Source organism: Salmo salar, chromosome ssa05 (genome assembly GCF_905237065.1).
Source record: "Salmo salar chromosome ssa05, Ssal_v3.1, whole genome shotgun sequence".
Classification (NCBI taxonomy): Eukaryota; Metazoa; Chordata; class Actinopteri; order Salmoniformes; family Salmonidae; genus Salmo; species Salmo salar.
Window position 1 is genome coordinate 36,927,768 of NC_059446.1, and position 19,752 is coordinate 36,947,519.

At 41.1% G+C, this 19,752-nt stretch overlaps 2 protein-coding genes across 2 annotated transcripts; both read right to left on the reverse strand.

The window, feature by feature from the left end:
- Window positions 1–2,241: 2,241 nt before the first annotated feature.
- tmem35 (transmembrane protein 35) lies at window positions 2,242–6,173 on the reverse strand. Its single transcript, XM_014199752.1, has 2 exons — window positions 5,893–6,173; window positions 2,242–3,721 (listed from the first exon to the last, which is right to left on the reverse strand). The coding sequence occupies exons 1-2, from the start codon at window positions 6,010–6,012 to the stop codon at window positions 3,359–3,361; spliced, it is 483 nt and encodes a 160-aa protein (XP_014055227.1). The 5' UTR covers window positions 6,013–6,173; the 3' UTR covers window positions 2,242–3,358.
- A 349-nt stretch (window positions 6,174–6,522) lies between these two features.
- Window positions 6,523–15,704, reverse strand: arl13a (ADP-ribosylation factor-like 13A). Its single transcript, XM_014199754.2, has 10 exons — window positions 15,496–15,704; window positions 11,497–11,619; window positions 11,304–11,374; window positions 10,937–11,186; window positions 10,543–10,648; window positions 10,012–10,220; window positions 8,165–8,270; window positions 7,710–7,986; window positions 7,442–7,552; window positions 6,523–7,347 (listed from the first exon to the last, which is right to left on the reverse strand). The coding sequence occupies exons 1-10, from the start codon at window positions 15,513–15,515 to the stop codon at window positions 7,292–7,294; spliced, it is 1,329 nt and encodes a 442-aa protein (XP_014055229.1). The 5' UTR covers window positions 15,516–15,704; the 3' UTR covers window positions 6,523–7,291.
- Between the last annotated feature and the right edge of the window lie 4,048 nt (window positions 15,705–19,752).

Genomic DNA, 19,752 nt, shown 5'->3' on the forward strand with positions numbered 1-19,752 from the left:
ACAATTGTACACTCGCCCTCATGTACAATTGCTTTACTAAATTGTAACCTAGTGAGGTTTTTTATACTGCAGTCTTGCTGCTCTCTCAGTGTTGTGTGTTCTCACTTTTTAGTATAGGCAGAACCCAGAGATGTTCAAACAGACGGCCAGACTCTGGTCTCACGTGTACGCCGGCGCCCCGTCCTCCAGCCCAGAGTACACCCACAAAATAGACAAACTCTGTGGCATAGGCTTCAACAAAGTCAGTGGGCCCCACGTGACTAGCTCTAATTCTGTCTCAGCAGTCGATACCTTCATAACTCATTTACATTTTATTATGGTTCACCAATGGATCTGTTTTGTGTTTGAATACTTTAGCATAGTTATGACTGTGTTATAAACTTCCTTCTCTACTGTTTGTCCCGTCTCCACAGAATGCAGTAATAGTGGTGTTGTCGTCAAACTCCTGGGACGTGGAGAGTGCGACAGAGCTAGTGCTCAGTAACTGAGTCTCAACGGCCCCCTGGTCCTAAACCACCCATCACACCACCTCACCCGGCCCCATCTGACTCCTCTATACACACCCTCTCCTTCAGTCTCCCTCCATCTGAAGCCCTCCTCTGACCCCTCACCTCCACACCTGTTGGATACTCCCTCTCAACCTCTTGGCACTTCTCCCCTTAGTCATAATCACCATCATCTCTGCTCTGTACCACGCTCCAGCTTTCCTGCCATCTTCACATTGGCACTATACCCTTCCATTTCACATAACTCAATCAAATTACTTGAACCAAGTGCCCTTCCTCTCTGCACATGCTGGACCCCATTCACTCGCTGGCTTTGTCCAAACACTGGCATCCTAGTGTTCACTCCACTGGCATCCTATTTAACTATACAATCATTTTAAATCAGCTATGACCTTGAAGAAAGTAAGGAAACAGTGTTAGATTGTTTGAACAGAGCCATTTTCTTCACTCCACTCTTTTGGCACTTGCTAGGAAACATTACTGCTGTAAATTAATCCAAAACGTGTGTAATTTGTATTATGTGCTTTTAAGAAATGCATAATATTGTATACATATCTTTATGATTTTGTATGTTTGCATTTGCGTGTGCGATTAGTAGTCTTCCCTGTGCGTGTGTGTGTGTGTGTGTGTGTGTGTGTGTGTGTGTGTGTGTGTGTGTGTGTGTGTGTGTGTGTGTGTGTGTGTGTGTGTGTGTGTGTGTGTGTGTGTGTGTGTGTGTGTGTAAAAATCTGGGGTGAGAAGCTACTTTTATGATGCTGGGGAAACAATGTCCAGTGGGAATTATATACTTGGGGAAAGTAGAACAAGCATATTCATTGCAATAGAATTGTGTGCGTACGCAGGTAACCATGCTGCATACATGTGCATATTTATTTAAGAAATCACTCCTTTCAATGGTGCCCTGTTCCTAAGAGCAAAGCAAGAAACAGATCTTGACCCAAGTTGCGTGACACGGAGCACCTGCTCCCTCTGGTCAGAAGAAACACAAACAAATATCACAAGTCCACTACAGGTTACGTTCACTGATTCAATTGCACCCAACTCCTTTCCCAAGCGCCCTTAAACCACAAATGGATCCACATAAAAGGCAAGGATCCACTTTCTCCAAAAATGTCACTCCTGCTGGACCAAACTTATCTTTATCATAACCATGTCCATCAATGCAAAGCTCGGGATCAGAGCTCCTCACAACACCTTCTACCCCTTCCATTTCACCTCCAGAACTTGAACTGGCGTTGAACACTCTGTTTGAACTTGACAGCAATCTTCCTCGACATACCCTCTCCCTTGTTATTGCGAGCTTCAACAGATTCAAATCCCTTAGTCTTTTCAACCTCCTCTCTCTTTCCCTAAAACTCACCTCACTTAGCCAATTACCCGACTCCTGAAAATATTAATCTTTTCTAAGCCAAAATCTCTTTTTAGCCTCCTCGAGAGACACGCTAAGCCCTATACTTCCTCCACTTCAAACTCGACCCATCTGCCAGTTCGCTTTCCTTCCTACATGCACAAACTGATGATGTGAAGGTATTGATTTATATACATAATTGTGTGTAGTAGGCTCATTCACTTCAAGGATCCAAGTTCAGGTAGGCTACTCTACATTTGCAATAAACTGAATGCAAATCCAAGCGTTCATTCTTCTTTTTACACACTTTATGTTTGGAATGTTTTGTAATTAACTGCTGATTTGAACTGAATGAAAACGATATACAATGAACACATAGCTTGGAGATCCGCTTGTACATTTTTTTTTATTTAGCTCATCTTGTTTTACAGAAGTATTGTGAATGTTAAAGACCAACTGAACAACTGCTCATCTGACTGAAACTTCCCTTTATCTACTCATCATTACTGAAGGTAGCACCACTTATATATTAATCAAGTACATTTACATTACAAGAAGAATCCAGTGGTAATGTTAATACTCATACGAATACTTATCTAATATAGTAATTCAGCAGAATACTGTTAAAAAAATCCAAGCGCAAAATAGACTCACAGATAAACGTAAGCCTTTGTTGTCACTGGATGTAAAGAGAGACAGTCCTTTATTAAGAGACAAATATCAAGTCCTTTATTGGACATGTCATTTGACACAGCATTTGACAAAGTAGCTGGACTATTGACTGTGTTCCAGAGACATAGAGACAGCACTAGGCTAGCAACCATAGACGTATTATGTATGTGCATAATTGCTATCAAAATGCTGTCCAATAGGTCTTGACTCCACATGAGTTCTTGAACAAAAGTGTTGGGTCCAACAAAGTGATTCATCAATTTGCAATGAGTGAAAGACTTGTCATTTGACCGTTCAATTTTTCTTTGGGGAAAAGGGGTACATTTTCATGCATAGGAATACTTACAGGAAAATCGAATCAACAGGTAAAAGCTTTAACGAAAGTAATCTGAATTCACTGAAATGATTCTTATTTTACAAATACCAATGGAAATATGTGATACTGTGTATTATATTTAAATAAATGTGAGTCAATGTTCACAAACAATATATCTTGAACAGTGGTGATAGGATATGAGTTTGTTTTAATTAAACCATTTAATATGAACCATGCTTAATTGTTGTAAAAATAACAATTGAATTCAAGGGATATCATTAGCTTCCTAGCTAAAATGTAAAAAATAGAAAAGTACCAATCTTCAATAGCGGAAAACATTAGCAGTCTCAAAGCCAACAAAGTCACTCAAATTAGTATTTGTGTCAAAAAGAAACATAAAAATATCACTTGTTAATAGCGACTGCGTTTCTTTTGAATCAGAATTGCTACAATCCAAAGAAACGCACAAGGTTCCATTTTGCTGTTGCTCTGCCCAGACAAGACGATTGGGCTGGATTAGGACTGCTTGACTTTGTTCTTTTCCTGGACATTGATGTGTTCTTCCCTGCTCTCCTCCCTCTCGGGCCGGTCCTCACTCTGGCGGGCAATGAGCAGTCGGCAGGTGAGCAGAATACCAAAGACCAGAGCATGAGCGTATCGTTTCAGGGGGTCTCCTACTAACTGGTGGAAGAAAAGGACCGCCAGCATGACCAGCAAGAGCAGGAAGTTAGCCACATCCTTGGGTCTCCCTGGCACCAACGTCAGAACCACACCACAGCCCACCTCTAGTGAGCCAATGATCTTACGGAGCAGCACCGAACTGATACCCATCTTCTTTAGGCCTGGCAAGGCCTTTGCGTAGCTTTTGTATGCCCTTTTCTAAAGAAAAAAACGTGAGAGAGAACATTTCAGCATTAATTTTCATAGATATCAAAGAGAGAACTTGCTCATTATTAGTGGTATACTATAGGCTACAGTATATACTTTCTCCGATTTGTAGAACCTGTAAAGAAGTTCCAGTTCTACATCAAAAGTTGGAGTGAGAGGATACATTTAATGTCTTAATAGAAATTACGCATTGCCTCTTATCCACTCGTCGTGCCCTTATGCCATAGTTTGTACATCCCAATTGTCAGTAGAAACGACGTTTGTTTAAGGAAGTGAGCCATATCAGCTATGTTCTTTTAAAAGGCAGTAAATGAGGCTGAATGAACTGTTTCGCTGCCAGACAAGGCTCCGCTGACAGCCAGGTGTAGCAGTGGTAAGGATTCACTCCATGGTCCTGAAAAGAAAGCTCTACTGTTGGGACAGCTTAATGTAGGCCCCATCAGTTTGTGGGCACCGTTTGTCACCGTTATAGTGCAATTCATGTTTTGTTTAGTGTTGTGTAGTGTAGTGGCTTTGCTGGCATGCATCTAAACATTGTTTTGTTGTTGTTGAGTTTGCCCCACCAAGATGTACATGCTAAAATCGCCACTGACACTGACAGATGTTTTTCTGTTGTTTTTCACAAAATAGTCTAACTATAGGGTTTAAGAGTTATACTCGTAAGTAGCCTATGCAAGCACCACCAAAACCACTGTCCTTGATATCGGCCTATTACTTAAAATATTCAATCGTTGGGGCCTCCCGAGTGGTGCAGTGGTCTAAGGCACTGCATCGCACTGCTAGAGGTATCACTACAGATCTGGGTTCGATCACGGGCTATTTCGCTGCCGGCCGCGACCGGGAGACCCATGAGGCGGCACACAATTGGCCCAGCTTCGTCCGGGTTAGGGGAGGGTTTGGCTGGCCGGGATGTCCTTGTCCCATCGCGTTCTAGCGACTACTGTGGCGGGCCGGGCACATGCACGCTGACACGGTTGCCAGATCGCATGCACATTGGTGCGGCTGGCTTCCTGGTTAAGCGAGCAGTGTCAAGAAGCCATGCGGCTTGGCGGCGTCAGGTTTTGGAGGACGCATGGCTCTCGACCTTCGCCTCTCCCTAGTCCGTACTGGGACAAGACTGTAACTACCAATTGGATATCACTAAACTGGGGAGAAAATGGGGTAAAAAGTACAAAAATAAATAAATAATAATAATACTCAATGACCAAAATATAGGCTAATGAAGGGGCCTATTCGCCATATAATAAGAATTACGTTAGAACATATATGAATGACGAGAAGAGCACAGATGAGCATTAACATCATTGGTAGGGAGAGACTCAACATCAGCCCCACACCGGCAGGTGCACCCCTAGCTGATTAAACTCAACTCCACGATTTGCAATGGGGTTGAGTGGGGGCTAGTGTCGGCGGACTGGAGCTCCGACATCACATAAAAGGACGTTTTTAACAAAAACGACTCATTTCAGCACCCAAAGAATAGCTCTCAATTACACAGAACAATGTCGTGATGTCGGAGCTCCAGACCGCCCACAGTAGCCGCCGCTCAACTCCATCGTAAAGAGTTTAATCGACTGGTCGGCTAGTGAATCCCAGATTTTGACTGTAGAATTTGTTCGAATACGCTGCCAAGGCTAAAATGTACCTTCAAATACCGTTTTTTAAGTCATCTTTGGCTAATAATAAGAAATAATTCGCCATAAAACACTACTGAACAAATGTGTAGGCTACTGTTAGCCTATATCCTAGTCTTATTTTATTTCAAACAAACAGGCCTATTTACTGTAGCCTGTAGCCAATTCATTCCATTTCAATTATGTGGGCTTATCTGAAATGCCTAATGGTAATATTTTCTGTTCTGTCACAAAAGTCATGTTTTTCTATCGTCAGACTTCAATAAATAATGTAGTCTATTATAGGCTATATAATAATGCAGCAGGTACCATCATGTTCTTGCTTGCTTGCTTAAATTCATTCCCACGATTGAAACAAAACATACAATCAAATGATATGGATCAGTTAGATATAATATGCTATTTTATTTCATGATCCAAATGTGGGTCAGCGGCGCATAGCACATTAGAGCCTGAGAGCGTAAATAGCCAGAACAATGGCTTTCGCTTCCAGCTGCAGATGCGGTTTGATGCTAAAGGTTTACTTACCATCTCACTGTAAGCATCTTTGCTTAATCTTGGTGTGAGCTTTATAGTGCCCATGAAGACGAAAAAAAGGCCAAGAGCGAAAGAGAGGGCCACAATTGTTATCGTCCTCGGTGAAGCCATTTTCAGTGTTGTGTGTCCCGGTCCCCCCACCAACCTGTGTCTCCGCGCGGCCGCTATTTAGCGCAGGCCTATTCACTGAAACAACTGGCTGTAATGTATTCTCTCCTGTGAAGATGCTGAGGGGGGTGGGCTTCTCGAAGAGCGACAAAAATGGCGAAAGTTAATTTGTACACAGGGTCCAAGGTCCAAATGCCCAATTATGGAGCCCATACCAAGCAATATTATCAGCTTATATGTAATATAATTACAAAAATATAGGTGAATATATTACGAATGGATATTATTTGAACATAGTCCAACAAGAAAACCTTTTTTTTTATCAGAGTTTCTTTTCCAGCATGCATAAGTAAATAATAGCTAATACCGAATGAAATAGGAAACATGGTTACATATGGCTGAATTGTAGTTTGGGCTTAACCTATTGTTTGAACTGTTTTTGAATCTGGGTCAAGCAACAGAGCATTATCATCTTCAAGGTGAACAAACACAAGCACACTTCCAGGCATATGGTAAATTGTAAAGGACGCACGTGATTGTTTATTGTACATTTCAGTTTTGTATTTGTTCTTTCTTTAAATTGACCTGGTGGTGTTCTCTCTTAAAATTCTATTTTTCCTTTCACTGACCATTTTTTGTTGTTAAAAAACAACTTCTGTGAGACATTTTTCAAACAGTCATAAAAAGCAAATGAACATTACAAAAGCATGTCACCTTTTCCATGAAAATTACAATATAAACAGATAAACTTTATTCATATTTATAAGGAGGGATTCAAATATTTTGGCCAGTACATTGATCATGTTTGTAAACTGTTTACTTATACTGCAGAAAATTAAATAACCACTAATAAATACATATTTCATATAACATATTTTGGTAAGATAAAATAAACACACATTTCTCAGGGGGTGCATTGGCTTTGCAGTTCCTGCACAGTAGCAGCTAAAAAAAACATCCATCAAGTATTTTGAAATTGTCCTTCAAAAGCCATTGAAAACTCCAGTTGTAATCCATAAATTAGAAATGTGAGGTAATATAATGAAAAGGAGGTTGTGGAAGAGTTGCAGGGCATGTCTCCCTCTGTCAATCAGTCAGTCAGTCAGGTAGCTGTCTGGGTGGGTGGGTGGGTGGGTGGGTGGGTGGTTTGCAGGGAAGAGGCTGGGGGTGAGTCACTAAGGTGTCTCAGCTTGTTCATAAATCACTGGAGTGCTGCCCTTGCCAGGATAGCAGACTGCGTCATCACACACTGGACCCAGGACTCTCTCTCAGCCCGCTCCTCTCACTGGCCCTGATCATGTCGCTCTTTCAGAGCCAAAATGGCTTTTCGGTAAAGATCTATCAAGAAACAGGGAAATCACATATCTCAGACAGAGTCTCATTTTGGCGTTGCATTTCAGTGTGAGTTAAAAAGGAGAGACTGGGGGCTCACCAAAGGTCGCGGAGAGGTCAACTGGCTGGGAGTATGCTCCTGGCATCTTCTCAGAGTTTATCCTGTTCTTTTTCACTTTCACCACTTTTTTCTTCTTCTTCTTCTTGTCCCCTTTATCAACAGATGAGAAAATGTGAACGTTATCAACTCAGATGCACATTTCAATATTCAAAAGTACTAATAACATGTTGTAACCTGTTAATAAATGATAAAACATGCTCCAAGACATTGGAGACAGATTGTTGTGTTGTTTGAGGAGCACAGCTACCTTTATTTGAGTTGTCTTTGTCTTCGTTGTCAACTGATTCTGGGAGCTCTTGGGTCTCTTCCTTCACTTTGGCTTTACGTTTCAGCTTCCTTCGTTTCGGAGGTATTAGGGGACTGTTGGCCTTCTCTTTCTGCACACTGTGTTCCGGGTCCGCCTCTGTGCTACCTTCCTCCCCCTCCTCCTCCTCCGCATTCTCTCCTTCGCTTTTCTCTTCTGTGTCCTTAATCTTCCCCTGTTGTTTCTTCTTTTTATTAAGCCTCTTTTTCAGAGTGCTCTCCTACAATAAACAAGGATTTTCAGTTGACATATTCCAGCAATGAAAATTAATGTGCATATCCAGATGTACTAAAACTAGTAGATTGCTTTACTACAAATAATACATTTGAATCTTGTCAAGATGAAATGGATCTACAACTAAAGATTATCAGTTGATTTGTACATTTCAATGTCGTTACCTTTTTCAAGATGTTTCGAATGGGTTGTAGTGAGGGGGTCTTGGGTCTTCGGTCCTTTTCTTGAGGGCTTTGTACTTTGCGAAGGTCATTTTTGCTGGCACGGATTCTACACAGAGACATTTCACATGAGAAAGGGTCCATGCCATGATCCTAACATAGGCCATGTCTTTGAAATAGTTCATGGATACATATTCTGTGAATGCTGTCAACACATTGGCCAAGACAGATGATATTCTGGGAGTCTAACTGAAGGCACATCCCACTGGGCACACCATGTCATTTCAACGTGGAAATGTGGATAATAATTGGTTGAGAAGTTGATCAATGAGATTTCAACCTTTATTTACCGACTCAAAAAGACAGACAGAAGTTTGGGAATTCAACAATGTGTTATCACTATGCTTTCAACCATCTAAAAGGACAACAAAGTTAAAATGGAAATACAATGTCAGACATTTTGTATTTATACAACAACTTAATGGGTTATCACTGTGCTTTATCTAATAGCAGAACCAAATGGATTGCAGTTGAGATTACATTAAAAGTACATAGTGCAAGTGATCAATGTTGTTCAAGATTCTGCGCAGATTATTACAGCAATTGTGAAGATCTCCACAGACCAGCGAGCTTTGCATGCTATCTTGAACTTGCACGCTTTCTATGATTACATAAGAAGACATATATAGTTCCAGTAACCTCAACATTTGTCCATGGAAGTGTTACTCATTTTAAGGTTGAATAAATACGGTTGCATTCGTTTGTAAGATAGCCTTTACTTTAGGCTATTTACTGTACTAGGAAAAGATTATTGATTTGTGTTTGGTTGACATTGCAACCAAATGTCAACATTTAAAGGATATGCTTGGATAATTTCATTTGAGCCACTGGCTTAATCCTATTATTTAACTTGTATTTTTGGTTTATTTGGAGACGTGAATCCAACATATAACTTGTTTACTTGTCTGGAAATCTACCAATCCTCCATCGTTAACACAATGGAAAGGTCAAATGCTTTATTATCTAAACGTTGAAAGTGCGTGGGCAACGGAGAGAAACAAAATGGTGCAGTTTGAGGCCATGTGGCAAAGAGTGATACGGCCACTGGAGATGGGGGTGTGAGCAGGTGGGTCTGGGCAGGGGCGATGTTGTGGATGTTTGTGTAAGTCTGTATGTTGTCATTTGTATGTATATGTTTTGTATTGTAAAACAAAAAATCATAAATAAAATCTTTGAGCTATTGTTTAATAAAATATTTAACAATAGCTGTTGATGACTTTGCAAATGCTATATAGGCTTAAATAGTATACCTGATGAAGTTGTACCTAATAAGTATGGTTTCATTTCATTTGCTCTGTTAAACCTACCCTTTGGAATGACTTCAATAGCAACGGTGAATATATTTAGTTGTTAAGGGATCTATCAATAATCATTCTCACGATAGCACATTGGTAGTAGTCAGTGACAAATATCAAAGCTGGGCTTAGTTAAAACTCTGGATGGGGAACCAATTGTATAGCTTTAGATCAACTCTCCAGTAGGAGGTGCTGCTATTTAAAAAAAATTGTGTATAGGACGTTGAAGATCTGACATTGTTTCAAAGGTACAAATTCAACATATTTTATACAGGGTGTCTATCTTGAAAATGGTATTGTAACCTGAAATTTCACACTCAAAACGACAGTTTCCATTGATTACTTTTTAAAAATCCACGTCACAATACGTTGACAAATTACGTTGAAACATTTACATTTACATTTAAGTCATTTAGCAGACGCTCTTATCCAGAGCGACTTACAAAGTTGATTCAACCAGTTTGTGCCAATTGGGATAGTTATGGTCGCTCTTACCTTTCCTCTTTGGGCTTGCGGCTCCTCTCTATCTTCCCACGCCTGTCCCTCTCGTCTGGTGCTAGAGGTCTCCTGTCCCTGATGTCCCTGATTATGCGAGAACAGAGTTCTGGGTAATCCAGACTGACAGCACGCAGAAGCCAGCGAAGACCCCGCAGTGTCTTCCTGTCTGTCCACCTCCGCAGGTCCATTAAGGCTGAGCAAGGCTCCTAGAGCGAAAAGGCACAACATAATCAAATCTATGTAGCCTACATGTATTTCTGTCTGTCTATGTATCTAGCTGTCTCTTGAACATAATAAACATAATCTGTCTGTCTGTTTGCCTGGCTGTCTGTTTGCCTGGCTGTCAGTTTGTCTGGCTGTCCTGCTGTCTGGCTGTCTGTCTGGCTGTCTGACTATCTGGCGGTCTGTCTGGCTCTTCTGTCTGGCTGTCTGTCTGGCTCTTCTGTCTGGCTGTCTGTCTGGCTCTTCTGTCTGGCTGTCTGGCTGTCTAGTTGTGTGGAGAGTGGTGTGTGTGAGAACTAGACTCACAATGTGGCACAGAGAGCGGCTCTGGTTCACCAGTCTCTCCAGAGACAGGAGCTCAATTATCTCACTTCCCACCAGGGCATTCATCTTGTCTTGCTTGTTGGCCAACCTAAAACACAACACAGTTTATTCAGTGGTTTAAAAAAATGAAAAAACTACACTGAAAGCACTAATCAGTTTCGCTACTGTCCTTCCTTGCCCACTGTACATGGCAACACTAAGGTTTTAATGTAGGTAGTATAGATTATCTGTCACTTTGTCCTGTACATCTCATCGAATATTGTATAACATACTTACAAACTAGAAATATAACAAATATAACTTTACTTTTTATTTTAATGTTGATCAAGTATTCTATTCACATTAACTCAAACTTGACATAAGAATTAGTCCTTACACCAGTAGTGGTTTTCCCGCCACTCTAGGCTGCTTCAGCAGGTCCGTCAGAAGTTCCTTGACCTCTTTAATCCTCTGCCGGTCACTGGAGTCCACCACAAAGATGAACCCATGGACCTCCCCATAGAGATCCCTCCAGGACCCCCGCACCTCCGGGGCCCCACCGATGTCCAGCAGGGTGACCAGGAAGTTCTCCACTCTCAGCTCCGTGCGGACACACCCATGTGTTGGACCCACGTCCACCGGGGGCACTGCAGACAGCGAGAATAGTTACAAGAGGACCTCAGTCAGCCATACGCAGATTTCTGTGAAATGTCTACTGCATGGTTACTGTTAATTGCTTTCTATTGAAGTCACTGTTACATTACCTCTTAACATCCCCCTGACAGTGGATGTTTTTCCTGCTTTATCAAGACCGACCACGAGTACATTGACTTTCCTGTGTGAAAATACGAGATATGGGGCTGGGGGTTAGCATATGGAGCAATTTAAGTCAGAGTATTTGTAATCGCAAGTGACTGAGGGACTGTGTTAATCCATTTGAGAGAAAGTCATTCTTACCTGATGGGTTGCTGGATTTTGGAGACCCAGCTGCAGCAGTTGGTTATCAGGTTGAACATGTTCAGTTGTGGTGAAACAGAGCAAGGTGCGCACAGCGGCAACCATCTTCTCCTCAGTCCCCACCTGAAAGAAGAGCTCATTATGACACAGGGCCGACGTGCAAACCATAGACTTACAGGACGACCGGTGCTAAGTCAGCTGAGGTAACAGAGGCTACTGTCAGGTGATCAGTGCCAATAAATCCCTGAAGACTTCAGAGCCATTTAGATCTTAAATGTAAAAGTCGATAATTTCTTTACTGTTTGAAATCTTTTTGACAATGGTTAATATTATCTGTGTGACTATATAAACTGCACTCTTAGAAAAAAAGACGCTTTGTTGAACGTCAAATGGTTCTTCGGCTGTCCCCAGAGGGGAACCCTTTGAAGAACCCTTTTTGGTTCCAGGTAGAACCATTTTGGGTTCCATTAGGCCCTTTCCACAGAGGGTTCTACATGGAACCCAAAAGGGTTCTCCCTGGAAACAAAAAGGGTTCTTCTATGGGGACAGCCAAAGAACCCTTTTGGAACCCTTTTTTCTAAGAGCGTGGGTTATAGTACCCGGCTAAACTAGGTAACATTGTTTGTACCTACAGTGCCTTCCTATCCCTTTCGGGATACACTATTCATTGGGTCTGTGCATAACCTGCTTACTGTATATCCTTTTTTCTATCCCAATAAACTGTCCATAAACTTGTCCATCGGTTTCCACCATGGGGTTTGTTTTATTGTTTTACAATGCACAGCATAAATGAATATAGACTCAACTACATGTTATGGAACTATGTGGCTGACCTGGCTGGCACAGTCTGATTGTCTGATCACATTAAAACACGGTAGCCTACCAGTTGTCTGACAAATCTTTGTACCTGTGTGTAGTCTGCCACAGTCGGGTTCTACACAAACAGCAGGTGTGTGTGTCTGTCCGTCTGCGGTGTGCTAAATAAATCCAGCAGGTCTCAGCTCTCTGCCCTCTGTATCTGCTCAATCTCCATAAGCTGCCTAAACCCAGACTAGTCAGGTAGAACATAAACTAGCAACAAGACTTCAAACTACAGCAGGGTTATCCAACTGGCGGGACGCGGGCCAAACTTGTATAAAAAAATAAAATAAAAAAATAAATAAAAAAACACACACACACACGTATATACACAGTTGAAGTCAGAAGTTTACATGCACCTTAGCCAAATACATTTCAACTCAGTTTTTCACAATTCCTGACATTTAATCCTAGTAAAAATTCCCTGTCTTAGGTCAGTTAGGATCACCACTTTATTTTAACAATGTGAAATGTCAGGATAATAGTAGAGAGAATGACATATTTCAGCTTTTATTTTTTTCATCACATTCCCAGTGGATCAGAAGTTTACATACACGCAATTAGTATTTGGTAGCATTGCCTTTAAACTGTTTAACTTGGGTCAAACGCTTTGGGTAGCCTTCCACAAGCTTCCATCAATAAGTTGGGTGAATTTTGGTCCATTCCTCCTGACAGAGCTGGTGTAACTGAGTCAGGTTTGTAGGCCTCCTTGCTCGCACACGCTTTTTCAGTTCTGCCCACAAATTTTCTATATGATTGAGGTCAGGGCTTTGTGATGGCCACTCCAATACCGTGATTTTGTTTTCCTTAAGCCATTTTGCCACAACTTTGGAAGTATGCTTGGGGTTATTGTCCATTTGGAAGACCCATTTGCGACCGAGCTTTAACTTCCTGACTGATGTCTTGAGATGTTGCTTCAATATATCCACATCATTTTCCATCCTCATGGTGCCATCTATTTTGTGCACCAGTCCCTCCTGCAGCAAAGCACCCCCACAACATGATGCTGCCACCCCTGTGCTTGGGGGTTGGGATGGTGTTCTTCGGCTTGCAAGCCTCCCCCTTTTTCCTCCAAACATAACGATGGTCATTATGGCCAAACAGTTCTATTTTTGTTTCATCAGACCAGAGGACATTTCTCCAAAAAGTACGATCTTTGTCCCCATGTGCAGTTGCAAACCGTAGTCTGGCTTTTTTTATGGCAGTTTTGGAGCAGTGGCTTCTTCTTTGCTGAGCGGCATTTCAGGTTATGTCGATATAGGACTTGTTTTACTGTGGATATAGATACTTTTGTACCTGTTTCCTCCAGTATGTTCACAAGGTCCTTTGCTCTTGTTCTGGGATTGATATGCACTTTTCACACCAAAGTACGTTCATCTCTAGGAGACAGAACGCATATCCTTCCTGAGCGGTATGACGGCTGTGTGGTCCCATGGTGTTTATACTTGCGTACTATTGTTTGTAATGATGAACGTGGTACCTTCAGGCATTTGGAAATTGCTCCAAAGGATGAACCAGACTTGGCTGATTTCTTTTGATTTTCCCATGATGTCAAGCAAAGAGGCAGTGAGTTTGAAGGTAGGCCTTGAAATACATCCACAGGTACACCTCCAATTGACTCAAATGATGCCAATTAGCCTATCAGAAGCTTATAAAGCCATGACATCATTTTCTGGAATTTTCCAAGCTGTTTAAAGGCACAGTCAACTTAGTGTATGTAAACTTCTGACCCACTGAAATTGGGATAATTTGAATTATAAGTGAAATAATCTGTCTGTAAACGATTGTTGGAAAAATTACTTGTGTCATGCACAAAGTAGATGTCCTAACCGACTTGCCAAAACTTTCGTTTGTAACAAGAAATTTGTGTAGTGGTTGAAAAACGAGTTTTAATGATTCCAACCTAAGTGTATGTAAACTTCCGACTTCAACTGTATATACAATCTAATTTTGGAAATCTGTTACTAAGTATTACCACGCGTAATAGAGAGATGTGATTGTACACAAATGTAAGCATGGTTTGAAATGATTATGTTTTAGTCAAGTATTACATCTGTGGTCAATTTGCAGTCTTCAAATGACGTGTAATTGTGGGTGTGTTCATAAATTCAGTGCACTCCGGCGTTCGTAGATTCAGAGCGCTGTCAGATTGTCCGTTCTTAAATTCAGAGCGTTTCACTCTCGAGGCGTTCAGAGCCACAGTAGGGTTGATCCGAGCGTTTTGTCACAACGGCAGTCAAGCACCCAAGCTGACTGGCTAAAGTTGGCTAGCTACTTCCAGTCACAAATGAGAAAACAACTCACTCTGTCATTTTACTCGCCCTAGCATAGCTGGTTAGGCTGATGTCATGATATCTAGAGCGTTGTGGTGACTGTAACTGTGCTGCTGGCAACAATTTAATACTTTTTTTGCCGACGTTTACTGACACCGGTCATATTCAACGGGTGTTGCACATTGGGAAATTCGTCAGTTATTCTGCACTCTGTCTCATTCAGACAGAGTCCTCTGAAATCGGAGTAGATAGCCAGAGTGAATTTATGTTTCCCCCTCGACGATCCGCGCAAGAAAAGAATCGGCCCAAAATTGATGATCCCTTACCTACAGAATAGATTTTCAATATTCATATTGATACGGTTTCGGTGTCAGGTGAATTATTTATATAATAAATATTTTCGTCCCTATACAAATTCCAATGTAGCAATAAAAGGCTATTTAAGTTCAGACATTTAGACCATAAAATTGCAAATTAAGCACTTTGTCAGAATAAAGTAAAAGAAAACTCTGACTGGAATAAAACACGTTACTGACTGCAATGATGAATATTGATATGGTTGAATCTGAAGACAAGTGTGTGCTTTATTAGTTTACGGTGATAACCATGTGTACAACTTTTTAATGTAAACAATGTGCAACAGCCTAAATGCATTGCCCATCATAGAAATTATGCAAAGCTGTATTAGTCCATGACAAAATATCCAATTCACACACAGCATTGTTCACTCAAAAAGCCGTTCATATTACTTGTTTAATCCCACAAGTAGAACACTTTCACGACTGTTCTCAGGGGTAAATCTATGAAAATAGAAGCCACGTGAAATGATAGATAGAATATAAATAAAATAAAATCTCAGCATACTTACAGTAGGATGTCAGTGTCCATACGTTTGTTTGAGTGTGTTTCTCTTGTGGCATCTTGTATGTGCCAGATAACTAATTAGGGCTCAATAATTCCACTAATCCTGTGGTCACCTCATGTAGGTGATGCAACCTGGGAAACACAGTGGTAACCTGTCCACCAATCATTCGGGTGTTTGTTAGATCTGCCTTCAACCGGATAGGTTGCTCTACTGTAAAGGTCCAATGCAACCGTTTTTATCTGAATATCAAAGAACTTCTGGGTAACAATTAAGCACCTTACTGTGATTGTTTTCAATTAAAAGAGTTAAAAATAAACAAAAATAGATTCTTAGTAAAGAAACATTTCTCAAGCAAGAATTTTGCTAGAACTTTCTGGATTTATTCTGAGTGAGTAGGGGAAAACTGAGAACTAGCTGTAATTGGCAGAGAGGTTTGGAAGTATCTTTCTTATTGGTCTATTAACAAATTTACGCCAATGGTGATGTCACCAGGCAGGCCAAAACTCCATCCCAGCAAAACATGCTGGCATTTCAGGCAGTATTTTCAAACAGCTCTTATGCTAAAAGGGTTTTATGATCATTTTCACAATTTCACAATATTATTCCAACCACATAGGGTGGAAATATTTATACAATTAATCACGTTTTTGACTGCATTGTGATTTACCTTGGCCAGATTAGGACACTTGCTCATGGCCAATTCTAGCAAAGATGTCTAATTCTGTAATTTTTGTGACATCTAGTAGTGATACATACCCTTCCTTTAACAATGGAAGAGAGAAATCCAGATTACTGGTACTACCAGAATCCTCTCACATTTTATTGACTTCAATTTGACCTATGATCACTTGTGATGTCCATAGTGAGTGGATAGAGAGGTGGTATTTTTACACTGATTGAAATCAAACTCGATAAACATGCAGTATGAGGCAAATGTAAGTATGTTTCATTTTTTTGTATGGCTATTATTGCTGCCTTGTAACATTGTAACATCTTTACAAGTTGATACATTATTACAATGGCCACTAGATGGCCTCAATTTCTATGGAATCATTCGCATAATGAGGGCTGTGATTACGTCACGGTGTGTGGTTTCGCTAAACAAGAGCTGACATAGGGAGGAAAGAATTTGCCCTGCAGTCTGTCTACTCATGACAAAAAAATAAATAAAAAAATCCCCAAGCGAACCTTCTTAACGACCCACAACAATACTAACGTATAAATGAAAATGGTAATTTTAGAAACAGTTAGTCCCAGTACAGTCAGTATGCAAAATACAAAGTAAAATCTGAGAGATTTGCTCACTTTAACTGTTTTCCATAACAAGGATAACATATCCTGGAACTGCCCTTTGTGTACACCCTTCATCTCGTTAAGTCATTACCCCAGTGTCCAATCAGGCATGGGCTTCATCTGCTGACTAGACTCATCCGAGGCTCTGACCACTGCGTCAGCTGGCAATGACACACACATAGACACACATACACACACACACATACACACACACACAACACACACACACACACACATACACAGCAGCAGAAGCAGCAGCAGCAAAGGCTTAGCACAACATTCTTATGCCCTGCCTCATATACCCATGGCCCCACGTACCTAACATCTCTGAGACCTGACAGCTGAATTTATGTCTGAGGGTTATGTTCCCTCTGAAGTCTCTCTGCTTTCGTTTAGAATGATCTATTAACTAGGGCTACAGAATGTTACTGCGGAATAGTACACAATTGAACATCTATATGCCTCTGATGACTGTTGGACTTACTGTTTCAAACTGATTTAATTCGTTTGAATCCGCGCCTTAAATGTCTTCAGCTTTTTGTTCAATGACGGAATAGGGAGTATGTGTGTACATACAGGGTGGGGTCCTAAAGACCTGTTAGGCCACTAATGACAGGGCCTTGGTTCTACACTGCCGCCTTCCTTCCAGAAAGTAAACAACCACTACGGTTTGCAGCCACTGACCCGCAGCGCTGTCTCGCCACTCACATTCATTAATAATAGGAGGAGGGCCTCCAGCGGACATTCACAATGCAGCGCCCACATCACCGCCTGTCTGGGACCCATCTGGTTACACTGGGGGAGGGATTTTCATTTTGGGCTGAGCTATGGGTAACATTGTGCCTTTGAGCTATTATTGTACTGCTCTGGAAAAACATGAATGTTTAATCTGGGTTAGGGCTTTCATATGGAAAACAGTGCCCTGGGATCATAATACGAATTCAAAAATGAGATAGATTTATCCTCCAAACGAATGTTTTTAAAACAATCTACATAACAGTCTGTATTTTAAGTACTCTGTTGATGGGCACAACATCTTATTTCAAGCTTAGCGACAGTTTGAAATGACTGGCCAGATTGAAGTCAACATTAAATTAAAGGAACCACATTTGCACTGAGGAGCAAAAGCAAAAGGTGGTCAAAGGAAGCAGATGGGATCCCTCTCATAGGACTAGCACCAATTCTAATCATCCCTGTTTGCACAGTAGCCCGAGCAAACAGAAACCCGTTTCACTAGGTTCCATTCATTCTAAAGGATGTGATGTAGTTGGTAATTTGTTTACTAAAATGTAGTACCAAGTGTAAATGTAAACCAAATGCAACACTGTGTCAAGTCAGGGAAATACAAATCCTCAATTTTGGGGAATGAGCTAGCCTGGCCTTCCCACAGCTCATGTTGACATAGCAGCGTTCCACATAGCTCTGGTGCTGTAACAGGGCCAAGTCTGTCCTAGTGGTGGTGTGATAGCCTAAAAAGGGAAACAGGACAACTGATCTATCTGTGCTCCTGCCCTGCACAACACACAGGCACTGCGAGAGAGAAGGTTGAGATGTACTGTATATAGCTGGCTGTAGTAGTGTTTCTAAGCTGTCATGATTTGTAGTAGCCCCACCTGCTTCAATAACCTTCTGAAAGTAATTGCCCAAGATGTCTACTTTTTTCTATTCTGAGCTTTTGTGATATCCCCACATTAGCATTGGGTCTTTCGTTATAGTTTTTTAGGATCGAAAACAGTGATGGCACTCTTATTGAAAATAGTCAAGTATAAATAGGTTACAAGCATGCACTCTCGATGACATGCACACAGCTGCACGCAGTAAGCGTATAAAAAGGCTCAGGACCCAGGAGCAGTGGGAGGTAGCGCTCACCCTCCAAGACCTATGTGAAGCTAGCCACAATAACGGTTAACCACAATAGTGGCATTTGCGGTTCGCCTACAAATTAAAAGTTCCCAATTGAACGTGACCCATTGAAAGTGATGCCATTTGAACAAGATCAAGTTTGGGATGTTGTTATATAAATTCAACAAAATACAATAATTAGTTAATTTGACCCCAAAAAATAAATTAAAGACAGCTGAAATTGCACTGTGGATTTATTTGACTTCAGAATTTCTTTGGACGCATACTTATATTTCACTGTACTGCCTTACCTGTGGATTGTGTCTCCATGAAATGGTGTATCAGCCTACTCAGTGACACGCACAGAACATAACTGTGAAGGGTTTACCCAAATATTAGTGTCGTAGCTCTTATTAGGTAAGACTAGCTGTCGCAATTGACGTCGGGCTAATGGGGATCCTAATCAAATCTTTTAAGGGACTTTGTGGTAAACCACCTCCCCAGTCAGCCTACTGTGCGTTTTGGCATTCATATTTCACTGTAGAGCCTTATAAATGGATTGTGGATCCATGGAATTGTGTATCAGTCTACTCAACCCAACTGTGAAGAGTTTACACAAATATTAGCATCGTAGATCTTATTGCAGGTCTTTGACACCAGTGTGAACTGAGACACGTTAGTTCCCAAGTCAACCTACAATGTGCATTGAACATTCATATTGCAATGTTCAGCTTTACCGATGGATTGTGGATCCATGGAATTGGGGTATCAGTCTACTCAGTGACACCCACAGAACATAACTGTGAATAGTTTACACAAATATTAACATTGTAGCGCTTATTAAGGAACTTTAACTGTGGCAATTCCCCTCATTATTCAGCCTATTTACGCATATTGACATTAATATTTCATACCCCCATTTCATGGATCCACAATCCATACGTAAGGCTGTACAGTGAAAAATGAATGTAAACACGCACAATAGGCTGACTGGGAGGTGATTTACCACAAAGTCCCCTAATATGAGTATAAAGGCTAACATTTGTGTTAACTCTTCACAGGTGTGTTCTGTGGGTGTCACTGAGTAAGCTGATACACAGTGGTGTAAAGCACTTTAGTAAAAAT